The 12345-nt window shown below is 45.2% G+C and overlaps 1 protein-coding gene across 1 annotated transcript; it reads left to right on the top strand.

The window, feature by feature from the left end:
- Positions 1 to 1087: 1087 nt before the first annotated feature.
- On the top strand, positions 1088 to 11314 carry iqcc (IQ motif containing C). Its single transcript, XM_077236676.1, has 5 exons — positions 1088 to 1236; positions 1640 to 1783; positions 9951 to 10239; positions 10370 to 10491; positions 10570 to 11314. Exons 1-5 carry the CDS (start codon positions 1138 to 1140, stop codon positions 10606 to 10608), a joined length of 693 nt encoding a protein of 230 aa, XP_077092791.1. The 5' UTR covers positions 1088 to 1137; the 3' UTR covers positions 10609 to 11314.
- Positions 11315 to 12345: the final 1031 nt, after the last annotated feature.

Raw genomic sequence — 12345 nt, 5'->3', positions numbered from 1 at the left:
CATGGACTACAATTCCATTGCTATGCAGATGACATCCAAATTTACCTCACCACCAGCACCAGATAGACCATCCCTGCCTGACTCACTCACTGCATGCATCAGGGACAAAAAACATTGGATGTCCCTTAACTTCCTCAAATTAAATGATGATAAAACTGAGATATTAGTGATTGGTTCTCCAGTTTCAGTCAAAAGGATGGACCAGTCCTTCTATATTGATGGTTTCCATATAAAGCCTTCATCACTGACTCGCAACCTCGGTGTCTTATTTGACTCAACTCTGTCTTTTGGCTCTCATATTTCTTCCATTGTTAAAAACTCTTTCTTTCATCTTCGAAATATTGCTCGTCTAAGACCATCTCTCACTTTAGCTGACGCCGAACTCTTAATTCATGCATCAATCACATCACGTCTGGATTATTGCAATGCTTTATTTCTTGGCCTTCCCAAAAAACTTATTGCAAGATTGCAGTACGTCCAAAACTCCGCAGCAAGAGTTCTCACCTCCACCAGGCGTTCTGCTCACATTACTCCGGTGCTTCATGACCTTCACTGGTTACCTGTTTCATCACGTATCCACTTTAAGGTATTGCTTTTAACATATAAGGCATTAAACGGTCTTGCACCCCCATATTTGTCTGATCTACTTTTCACCTACCGTCCTGCACGCTCTCTCAGATCAACTGAACTTGGTTTACTGTCCATCCCTCGTTTTCGATTATCTACAGTAGGTGGAAGGTCATTCAGTGTTAATGCGCCAACATTATGGAATTCACTGCCCCTTTCACTTCGAAATATCTCATCAGTGACTGCTTTCAAGACACAGTTAAAAACATATCTGTTTAACATGTACTTCGCCTAAATGTGATTATATGTGCCCTTTGTGATTGTAAAGTTGTGCGTCAGTGTTAAATGTATTATAAAGGTACCATGTAAAGCGACCTTGAGCTTTGGAAAGGCGCTATATAAATAAAACTTCTTCTTCTTCTTCTTCTTCTACTGTACATGTTGGGGTCAAGGGGACATGAAAGCTCTGCATACCAGGAATGACCCCATTACCAAAACCTCTTCCAAACAGCGGGTGGCGGTCATGAGCTGAAATCCTGTCTGATCCTCGCTGTGTCTGTCGGGGAAGAAATGCACAATCAGCCGTTCGGTTCAAACCTTACGGATTATGGTCCAAACAGCGGCGCTATGAACGAACATACATTGATTGAGATATTATCTCAATTTCAGGTATTATTATTATTATTTTGATTCAGTTTCTAAAGTTGATGTGCATGTATTTTATAAATTATTTGTATAAACGTCTGTCTGATGAGTAACCAGGCAAGTTCATTTCTGTTTACACTACAGTCGTTATTTCATATTAATTTGTTTATCTTAATTTTTGCGGCAGATCTTTTTTTGTGTGTATGTGAGGACCTTGTCTGTGCTTTTCAAAACATTTTAAAAACCGTATGAGATAACAAATAAAATTTGCCTTTGAATATATTACATGTCTTTAAATTAAGTTTTTAACAACAGAAGTTTCTCTATCTTGTGCTTTTATAAAGAAACATGTGCAGAGGTTTAGTTGTTCTCAGTTTAGTCCCAATATCAGGAACGTAAAGCTACCATTGTGTATTGTGTTCTCCAGGCTCAGTGTCGTGGTTATGTGATGAGGCAAGGTCTGAGTTTGGTTCAGACTCAGTTTGAGGACATCGTGCGAGAGATTGATGGAGGTTTGGATCACCTGCAGTGGAGAGGAAACATCATTCCCAAACCTCACTTTACTGACACTGTGAGGTTCTATGTCATTATTTATTTCTCATACTGTCTAGTGCTGTTTAAAAACGTACTCGGTTAGTAACGTAACCTCGGTTCTCTCTTGATAGGAAACGAGTACTGCGTAATATCTTAGGCTAAGGGGAAAACCTCTTTTTTCCACGAGATATTGAAGCCAAAAATTATCCTTAATTTTGAATCAATGTAAAACGCTGTGCGGCAGCGTGCAGACATAGGGTGTTTCTCAAAACCAAGAATGCAAAGAACGGACTTTTGTTCTTGGGGAGAACGCTCTTGCTAGTTGTTCTTGGAAGAATGAACTTGCAAGGTGACGAGCACACAGAACGCTGCTGACAGTTTGAGACGATGTGTTCTTGCGGGTATTGCGCAATACCCTCATACAGAACTCAAACATTTACGACTCGCCATACATTTTCGTAAAAATGCCAATATCTGAAATCTTCACAGTTGATTTCTCGCATCCAATGTTCTCAGAAGTGAATTGAGTGATGAAATAGCATACGAAATTGTATATTTTAGGAATCAAACGAAATATGCTACAACTCTGCCTCTTTTCGTCAACAATAAAACGAAATATTTTAGAAAACACCACTGCCTCTTTTCATAAAAAAAAAAAAAAAAAAAAAACTTAAACATATTAGCCTAAATGGCCACACAATTGTGGTTCAGGCAACGTGTACATTAATTATCTTCACTGCATATTTATAACAACATGAAATATTAAAACACAACCCTGCTTCTTTTTTATTTTATTTTAAAAATATGAAACATTCTTGATTTGTATTGCCATTTGTCAAAGAGAGACAGGGTTGTGTCATTTTGATTTTACATATAGTGAAGAGAATGTTAAAATAAATATAAAAATATATATCTATTTTAAAGTATATAAAATAAAAAAACAACCCTGTCTCTTTTTGTTAAATGTAATTTTTACTGATCAATAATATCCAGTATAAAGGTATAAGAAGCTAACTTACAATGAGAAATTAAGCAAACAATTAGGCTACAAAGTTAAATAGCCTAAATATATAAAGTTATGAAACTTCACTTTGCCCTCAGCCAAAACGATTTGCCATGGAACAAATATAGATTAATGAGTGTGAGACCAAAGATCGACACGACGAATATCCGTCATGTTTAGAGACACCAGAGCCAGCGGCACACGTCAGACGCACTAGCCGAGGCAAAGCTGTTCCAGTCGGGGTTGATGGGCGTTGAACACCCGGTGATCACCTGGATCTCACAACTCCGAAAGCGTCAGATACATTTTTCAAATAGGCGCTATCTTTATAAATAAACCACAGATTTGAGCTTTAAACAACTACATTCTCGCCTGAAACACTCTTAAAATTACATTTCATGACACAATAACAGTAGTATTTTGATATTACGCGGGTTTTCTCCTCTGCTATTGACGCTTGCTGGTTGGTGCGAGATGCATTCTGGGATACCTGGCTGTCTCAAGTCCGCACAAGTCACCTCTCGATGCATCCTCGGTAAACGGGGCGGATCAAGAACACATCCGGGGATTTGAACTGGACTTGGCTAGATGTGAACTTTGAATTGGGACAGTACTTGGGCAGCGACTGATGACGTTTCACAAGTCCACAAGAACACAAGTACAGACAAGAACGCATATTGAGAAACGGCCATAGGCAAGACAGCTCGCGCGCCTATTGGCTGCCCTGCGGCAACAGCAGCAGCCTATCGAGAGAGGCCCTGCGCGACGTGATACCCAATGGGGGCGCTTCGCGCCCGTTTCGTCACGTCCCGCCAGAGTAGGCGTGGCCTTGGCCTAGGGCTGGGCGATATGGAGCAAAAAATATATCTCGATATATTTTGCTATATCTCGATATACGATATATATCTCGATATCTTTACAGGAAAAATAGCCCAACAAAAACTAATGCAAAAACAAATATGCCAAATACCACAGTCTTTTTTTTTTATTGAAGTGCAAAGAGGTAGGCAGTTCATGTAGTCCAAAGTGCTTCTGCGACATTTAAAAAAAAAAATCCCTGTATACAAAAATAATAATTGTATACAAATTAATTGCTGTATACAAAAATAATTGCCACCTGTCCCTTTTTACCGGGATTGTCATCCTTTTTAATAACATGTGCCGGGAAATGTATCGTTTTCGAAAGGCTGTGTGAATGTTCAAACCATGGTTCAAACCGTGTAGCGTGCGCACGGCAGATAGGGAGAGAGCACCGTGTAGCGCGTTCTGGGATCCGACACCAAAGTCCCAAGGGCAGTAGCCCGGGGCTCATATAGTGCATAATCACCGTAGACTCACAGAGAGTCGGAGAAGAGAGGCTACAAGCATCATTCCCCATGAAATAGCATCCCACAGGAGCTAGTTATGTTAACAGTGTTTCACGCAGACAGGGTGAACGTGTTCAGCCTGAACTGGGTATATGTACGGGTTATTCAACACCCATGGAGCTGTTCTATCGATCAGTGAGCGATGCACAAGCAAAACTCAGCATTCTGCGCCGGCGCAGCGGGGCAGATAGTACTGAATTCTAGACCGACAGCAGCTTGGCCTGCAAGGCGGGAACCTCTAGGTTATAAAACCTTATAAATGTAGACGTCGAGGCCCAGCCTGCCGCCATACAGATATCCTGCAAGGAAATCCCACTAGACCACGCCCACGACGAGGCCACTCCTCTCGTGGAGTGCGCTCTGACACCCAAAGGACACTGCAGGTCCTTAGAAGTGTAAGCCAGCGCTATGGCATCGACTATCCATCTGGATAGGCTCTGTTTTGATGCGGCCAGTCACTTGGAGCGTCCGCCGAACAAAACAAAGTGCTGCTCGGTCTGTCTGAAGACAGACGAGCGGGATACATAAGCTCTCAGTGCCCTGACAGGGCAAAGGAGACTCGCATCCTCCTCCTCATCATGCACCGGGAGGGCTCACAGGGAAATATCCTGGGCCCTGAACAGTGTTTTGAGGGATTTGGGCACGTACCCGTGCTTTGGTTTGAGTATGACTTTTGAGTCATTAGGCCCAAACTCATTACATGGCGCGCTTACTGAGAGTGCTTGTAAGTCCCCTATGCGCTTCACTGAAGCAAGAGCCATAAGAAACACCGTTTTGAAAGACAGATATTTCATGTCTGACAAATGGATTGGCTCGAATGGAGCACCTTTCATGGCTTCCAAAACCGTAGAAAGGTCCCACACAGGGACTGAGGGGGTCTGGGAGGATTCAGCCTGCGAGCTCCCCTGAGGAATCGCACGACCAGGTCGTTTTTCCCGAGTGACTGGCCAGACGTCGGTTTTGCAAACGCCACTATGGCCGCCACATATACTTTGAGCGTGGATGGGGTTCTACCCTTATCCAGCACCTCCTGAAGGAAGGAGAGCACTCGCGTAACCCCACAGTCTACGGGTGAAAAGCCCTGAGCTTGACACCAGGCAGAGAACACTGTACATTTTGAGGAATAGAGCCGTCTAGTAGACGGGGCTCTAGCCTGCGTGATCGTGTTTAAGACTCCCTCCGGGAGATTAGCGGGTACCCGTTGATGGCCCATGCATGTAGGGACCACAGATCCGGGCGAGGATGCCAAATCGAGCCCTTTGCCTGAGAGAGGAGGTCTCTCCTCACCGGTATAGGCCACGGGGCAGTGCTGGTCAGCCGCATCAGGACTGGGAACCAAGTCTGGTTCGTCCAAAGCGGAGCCACAAGCAGCACTGGGCATCTGTTTTCCCTGATCCGTTCCAGCACTTGAGGCAGGAGCGAGACGGGGGGAAAAGCATAGAGGGGGCAGCTGGGCCATATGTGGGTCAGCGCATCCCTGCTCTTGGAGAAATAGTTCGGACAGTGAGCGTTTTCTTGGGACGCGAATAGGTCCATCTGCGCTCTGCCGAATGTCTCCCACAGCAGTTGGATCGTCTGCGGGTGCAGCGACCATTCTCCTGCTAGGACATTGTTTCTGGACAGTCTGTCTGGTCCCAGATTCAGGTGACCAGGCACATGCGCTGCCCTCAGTGAAAGCAGGTTGTGCAGAGCCCAGACCAGGAGGTGTTCCGTCAGCCTGTAAAGGTTTCGGGACCTGATGCCGCCCTGGTGATTTATGTATGCCACCACTGACATGTTGTCCGACCGGACCAACACATGGTGGCCTTTTATCTGGGAACAAAAGCGCCGTAGCGCGTTGTCGACTGCCAGCATTTCTAGACAGTTTATGTGTAGAAGCCTTTCCCATTCTGACCACTTGCCAAAGAACGGTCTGCCCTCGAGCAGCGCTCCCCATCCCGAGGTGGAGGCGTCCGTGGAGTCCCCAGACTCACGCCTGACACCAGTCGGCCATTTACCAAGGTTCCAGAGCCGAAACGCATTCCATGTTGACCTTGAGGCGAAACAGACCAGAGGTCCATGCCCGGGGCGGGACTCGCGCTTTCAGCCACCACTGCAGTGGGCGCATGCGAAACAGGCCCAGCTGAAGTACTGAAGATGCTGATGCCATCAGGCCCAGCATTTTCTGAAACCTTTTGAGCAGGACTATAGTGCCATGGCGGAAGGATTTCGCGGCGCGTTGAATGTCCAGTCCGCGCTTCGGCGACAGACGTGCTGTCATAGACAGCGAGTCCAGCACTGTTCCCAGAAAATAAATTTTCTGGCTGGGAAACAGCAAACTCTTCGCCCAATTGACCTTGAGACCCATATTCTCGAGACGCTCGAGTAATGTGGTTCTGTGTTCTATGAGCTCTGAGTTCGATCGAGCTAGAATCAGCCAATCGTCCAAGTAGTTCAAAACTTGCATGCCCTGAAGTTTCAGGGGTGCGAAAGCCGCGTCCATGCACTTCGTAAATATACGGGGCGCTAGGGACAGGCTGTGTACAATACTGTGTATTGATATTTCTGGCCCTCGAAGGCGAATCTCAAAAATCGCCTGTGACATGACGCTATTTGTATTTGGAAATAGGCGTCTTTCAGATCTATTGACATAAATTGACATTCGTCTCCCTGGCGAACTTGCGCAAGGATTTTCCTGGCTGTCAGCATCCTGGACTGGCGCTTCACAAGCACTCTGTTCAGCTGTCGCAGATCTAGAATGGGTCTGAGACGGTACCAGAAAAAAAGTTTTTTCGGTACCAGAAAATATCTGCTGTATAGCCCCCCTTCGCTCTGAGCCTGAGATAAAGGTTCTATGGCCCCTTTGCTCAATAGTTTCGCAATTTTGGATCGAAGTAAATGAGATACTTCGTTGTTTACCGTGGTTTCGACACACCCCGTGTAACGATGGGGACGTCGAGCGAACTGTAGCGAAAAGCCTCTTTTTTTTGTGTTCAACACCCATTCTGATACCCCAGGAAGCTTTGCCCACGCATCTGCGTGAATAGCTAGAGGTAGAATGAAATCTGGGCTCTGGCCGCGGCATAGCGGCGGCCGCAGAGCTTCTGTGTGCTGAGACATAAACACTGTGTTTACAGCTTGCGAGGCGGGGGGCGCGCCGATCACGGCGCGCAGCCTGGTCGTGCTCGGTTTCTCTATAACAGATTGTGGAGAGAGAGCGAGCGGGACAAACCCCGTAGGGTTGAGCATGTGTGTGAGGGAATGTGGGCGCGGGACAGCGGGCACACTCACTGCACTGAGAACACCGTCGGCTTGTGCTGACTGAATGTGTGGTGGTTTCGTTTTTACAGAAACCGTGGGACACGCATCGTGTAGTGTTTGTGGGCACATTCACTACATTTTTCACACAATCGACATGAGTCGATTTTATTTGTGCTAGCCCTGAACTGAGGCGGGGTGTTTCTGTGTGTGGGAATGGGCACTGAGACGTGGGCATTCTTACAACACTCATAACACCATCGGCCGTGCCCGGAACACCAGAAGATACACTCTTTATTGGATTTATCTGGGTAGCCGTAAAAACGGCTTTTGTGTGCAGGCAAGCGGCAAATGAACCGGCTTGTTGACTGCTAAATACACTGGAACAGTCACATTGCATGGAACTGGACGAGCGAATCGTTTTGGTGAAAATCCGGCCGCAGCGGGATCTGAACACCGTCGCTTTCCTAGGATGGCTAGGAAGGCTTTGGGACCTCGGGCTTGATCTCAATCCTCGGCTGAGGGGGGGCGGCGTGCGGCAGAGCGAGAGCGCGGTCTTTGTTCTCGGGCCTGACGGCGCTGAGAAGCGGCGGCGGCGGGTGATGTAGGCTGCGGCTGGGAGCTCCGGGCAGCCGGCTGTTTCGAGCGACCTGCTGCGGAACTAGAGCGCTTCGGGAGGAAGTGCTTCATCGCCTGTGATGTCTTTTGAACCTCTTGGTATCTGTCCGCGAAATCTTTGACGGCAGATCCAAAGAGGCCCGCTGACGAAATGGGCGCGTCGACAAACACAGCGCGTTCTGAATCCGTCATCTCAGACAGCGTCAACCAAAGGTGTCTCTCAGCCACGGTGAGAGAGGCCATGTTCCGCCCCATCGCCTGTGCAGCAGATTTAGCAGCGCGTAGAGCCAGGTCCGTAGGGCTTCTTAAATCCGCGATGCTGATCGATTCCACGCCTTCCTCGTCCATTTTACGGAGAAGGTCGGCCTGGAAGATATGCAATATGGCCATTGTGTGCAGCGCTGTCACTGCTTGTCCGGCGGCGGTGTAAGCGCGACCGTGCATGGCTGACGTCACTCGGCAGGAGGGCGGGCAGAGATGTGATGCTACCGTTGCTTCCACTGGAGGAAGAGAAAGGTACCCTCTATCTTTCGCACCGTCCACAGTGGAGAATGCAGCAGAGACAGAGGTACTTATCCTGGCCGAGAAGGGGGCGTTCTAAGACCTCGCGACTTCTTCGTGAAGCTCAGGAAGAAAAGGCGTGGGTCTAGAGTGTGACGGCGCGTGGTCCTTTTTGAAGAAGCATCCGTCCAGACGGTTGCGCGCTTGCTGCACGGGCGCCTCCCAGTCGAGGCCGAGGTTATGGACGGCTTGAGAGAGCAGACGCATCAGCTCTGATTCAATGCCAGCCCGTTTTCCAGAAGGCTCGCAGGCAGCGGGGGGGGGGGGAGGTCCACGGAGCTCGCCCAATCCTCACTGTCTGATGCCAGGATAGAACAGGCCTCGACTGTTTCGTCGATCTCAATGGCGGAAGCGGCGGAGGACGGCGGCCGTTGTCCATCGGTGAGCGACTCGAGCGATGCCGGCGAAGCTGGTGGGCGAACCGGCGAGCTTTGGCGGGCAGGAGAAGGCTCGGGACCGCGCTGAGCACGGCGCTTTTTGTGGCGCTACACCGGGCTGAAGTGCAGGCTCTGAGAATGATGCCAGGCGAGTCCTCAGAGTCACCATAGGCAATAGCTCACAATGAGGGCATCCGCCGTAGACAAGAGCGAGAGCCGCATGATCCTCACCCAGGCAGGAAACGCAGATGACGTGAGGGTCCCCGTCGCTGAGTGTGGCTCGGCACGAGCCGCAGGATCTTTGCATCTTTAAAAAGACGCAGCTCTTTTAGGAGAGAGAGATAACAGTGAGAGTGTGAGTCGCAGCGGCGAACACACACTCTAGCAATAAAAGATATATACGCCGGAAAGCGTAGCATGTACGGCGGCTGAAGGCGGCGAGTTGAAGGCCAGCGGCTTTAGGCTCGAAGGCTCGTCCCGCAGAAGACTTTCTGTCAACGGCACGGCTTCTCACTCCCGATCCAGCGATGCAGTAGTGCTTCGCTGAAGAGATGAAAATCAGTTTGTATCAGCCTGTCGAGCCTATTTATAGGCCAAGGTCATGCCTATTCTGGCGGGACGTGACGAAATGGGCGCGAAGCGCCCCAAATTGGGTATCACGTCGCGCAGGGCCTCTCTCGACAGGCTGCTGCTGTTGCTGCAGGGCAGCCAATAGGCGCGCGAGCCGTCTTGCCTATGTCTGCACGCTGCTGCACAGCGTTTTACATTAATTCAAAATTAAGGATAATTTTTGGCTTCAATATCTCGTGGAAAAGAGGTTTTTCCACAAGCGTAAGATATTCCGCAGTATGAGAGATACTCTCGTAAGAGAACTACATATGTCACAGAAGCTGTGCTTTAAAGTTTCATTATCACTTTTATTTAAGATTTTCAGATAATGTTTCTCATTTGTTGATTAATTGATTGATTCACGTATGTCAGTTTGTATCAATATTCACTTTGCATAATAATAGATTTTAATGTGTATAATGTAATCTATAGAAAAGCCTATTGCTCCAGTATGAACGCTCCAGGTTTCAGTGCCATAACCGTCAGGATGCCTCTGAGAGGGAACAGATGATAAAAAATGAGGACAGTGAGAAAACTCTCTCACAGTCTGAAATCCAGGTACCAGAGAGAGACGAAGCTCCTGAAACAGCCAGCAGAGACACTTCCACACCTGTGGACGAGAGAGAAGAGAACGTGGTCGGACAAAACCTGGCGGATTATTCTACTACACTTTGCAGTGCTGTGAATTCAAATGTTTGCCACAGCAGCTTATTTCAGACAGGTGCTATGAAAAGAGACTTTGGCACAAAAAAAAAAGAATACAAAGATTATATATATATATATATATATATATATATATATATATATATATATAAACAAACAGCTGGACTTTATGTTTTTGTTTTTGGCAGGACCAAGTTTGCATTTGGTTTTGAAAGACACTGCACAAACTCCTGACTCTCTGAAGCAGCAGCGGAGCACTTTGGCCATGGAGCTGCTGTGGATCCAGCAAGCCATCAGTAGCAGAAAGAAAGTGAGAAAAGTTTATCTTTTTTAACATTAATTTTTAATATATATAGTCTGAAAATGTATCTGCTCTGCTCCTTTGCAGTATCTCTCCCTTAAAAAGAGAATGGATGTGTCACACTGATACTGGACCAGGTCTGAAGTGGACCAACATTTTGAGAGATGTTAATTTATTTGTAACATTTACAGAATGTTTAAGAATTGTTGTAAATGTTTATTTATAAGTTTGTTTTGTCCATAAATCTGTCTGTGTTAAGGAAGAGATTGTATTTTTGTATAAATTACATTTCAAAAATAAATATAACTTGCACATATATTGAGATGGGAGAGAGATTTTTTTTCCCTGTATCACAATTAAGCCATTAATGTTTAATTCTGAAAGGACCATTATCTCCATTATCCAAGTTTTTGGATAAAACTTCTTCAGGGTACTTACACCAGATGCCATATGGGTCACACAAGTTTGACCCATGCTTTTCTGCTTAAAGGTGAAGACCCAACTTTATGTATGTTTTGTAAAATTCCCTTATCTGTCATATTTTAACATATTTTATTAGATTGTCCTGGACTTGACACAAGCAGAATGCTCTTTTATGAAGTTACTTCATTGAAGGAGATATTTAATGAGATTATGCCTGAAAAGGTTTTGGATTTTTTATCATATGTTAATTTTTAAAAAAATATTGTATAATACGACTTGTTTATATTTGTTTTGTTTTTATTGTATTTATATGATGTTTGTATTTTTGTAATTTCATTTTTTCCATGAAATTAGCTTTGAATGCTGACATGGCATTGAATAAAATAATCTGAATCTTCAGGATACTAAACACGTACAATGTCATGTATTATATTTATATATGTATTGTAGTATTCATTTTAAACAGTTAAGCATCTTGCTTAGAAGTGGGCGTTGTGATAAAGAAATGTAACCCTGTAATTTATTTGCATCTATTGTAGCCTACAGATTCTTTATATAGTCTCAAAATATAACCAGTATTATAGCCCAGCGATAAATTTAAAGTTGGATATATATAGTGTGCTACATAAAGATTTAACCGCACTCATAGAAATTATACACACACACAATATTTAGCAAATCTCGCCTTGATTTTTTTTATATCGTTGCAAAATGTAAACTATATATATATTACAGATATAAAAAGTTTAATATATCTATCTTCATCCACGTATACACTCACGTAAAGCTGTATACATTAGCAGATCTCGTTCTGCTTGATCGTTTATAATGTAAACTATTTTATCGTCCATCTCTAATCTAAAACCTAATGGAGCGTATTATGTGCCATAGTTAAACAAACAAATACAGCATTTTACAAACAAACTCGATCTGCTTTGCAAAGGAAAAATCGACTCGTAAACAAACAGAAAGCAATGTTCAAGTAAATGCAAGAAAATGCAGTGGAGTAGCCTAACAAATATGTATTGTGTTTTACAAATATAAATAAACGAGCCTAGACAATATTTCACAAATAAATACAAACCATCCTACAAATTGCATGTAACCTTAAAACAAATACCAAATTTAGTGCATACAAATGCATATCTTTCTGATTTGATTGTGAGACACTTGGCTTTTTATGAGATCTCGCGGCTTGATTTTCTCACAAATGCGTCCAGGCAGATTTTCTCACAAATGCAGTTGAGCAACTTCCTCCTCTAAAACAGTAGATGGCACTAAGATAGGAGATTAATTTAGCGCTAGTCTCCCGGGAGAAGCACTGATTTGAAACACGTGCTTGCCTGTGCCTACAGCTGAAGTTTGTTTGCGAGTCGAGTTTTCCTTTGCAAAGCAGATCGAGTTTGTTTGCAAGTCGATTTTTCCTTTGCAAAGCAGATC

The sequence above is a fragment of the Siphateles boraxobius genome, unplaced genomic scaffold (assembly GCF_051911475.1).
Source record: "Siphateles boraxobius isolate OS27281-9 unplaced genomic scaffold, OSU_SipBor_1 20, whole genome shotgun sequence".
NCBI lineage: Eukaryota > Metazoa > Chordata > Actinopteri > Cypriniformes > Leuciscidae > Siphateles > Siphateles boraxobius.
This window is presented reverse-complemented; position numbering and strand designations above follow the sequence as displayed.

What these genes read in the sequence shown, in the direction of transcription:
- iqcc (XM_077236676.1), top strand. Translation starts at nt 1,138, where the DNA reads ATGCACAATCAGCCGTTCGGTTCAAACCTTACGGATTATGGTCCAAAC. An exon ending in CAGCAGCTTATTTCAGACAG is followed by an intron (nt 10,240 to 10,369) that starts GTGCTATGAAAA and finishes TGTTTTTGGCAG; the next exon opens with GACCAAGTTTGCATTTGGTT. An exon ending in CCATCAGTAGCAGAAAGAAA is followed by an intron (nt 10,492 to 10,569) that starts GTGAGAAAAGTT and finishes GCTCCTTTGCAG; the next exon opens with TATCTCTCCCTTAAAAAGAG.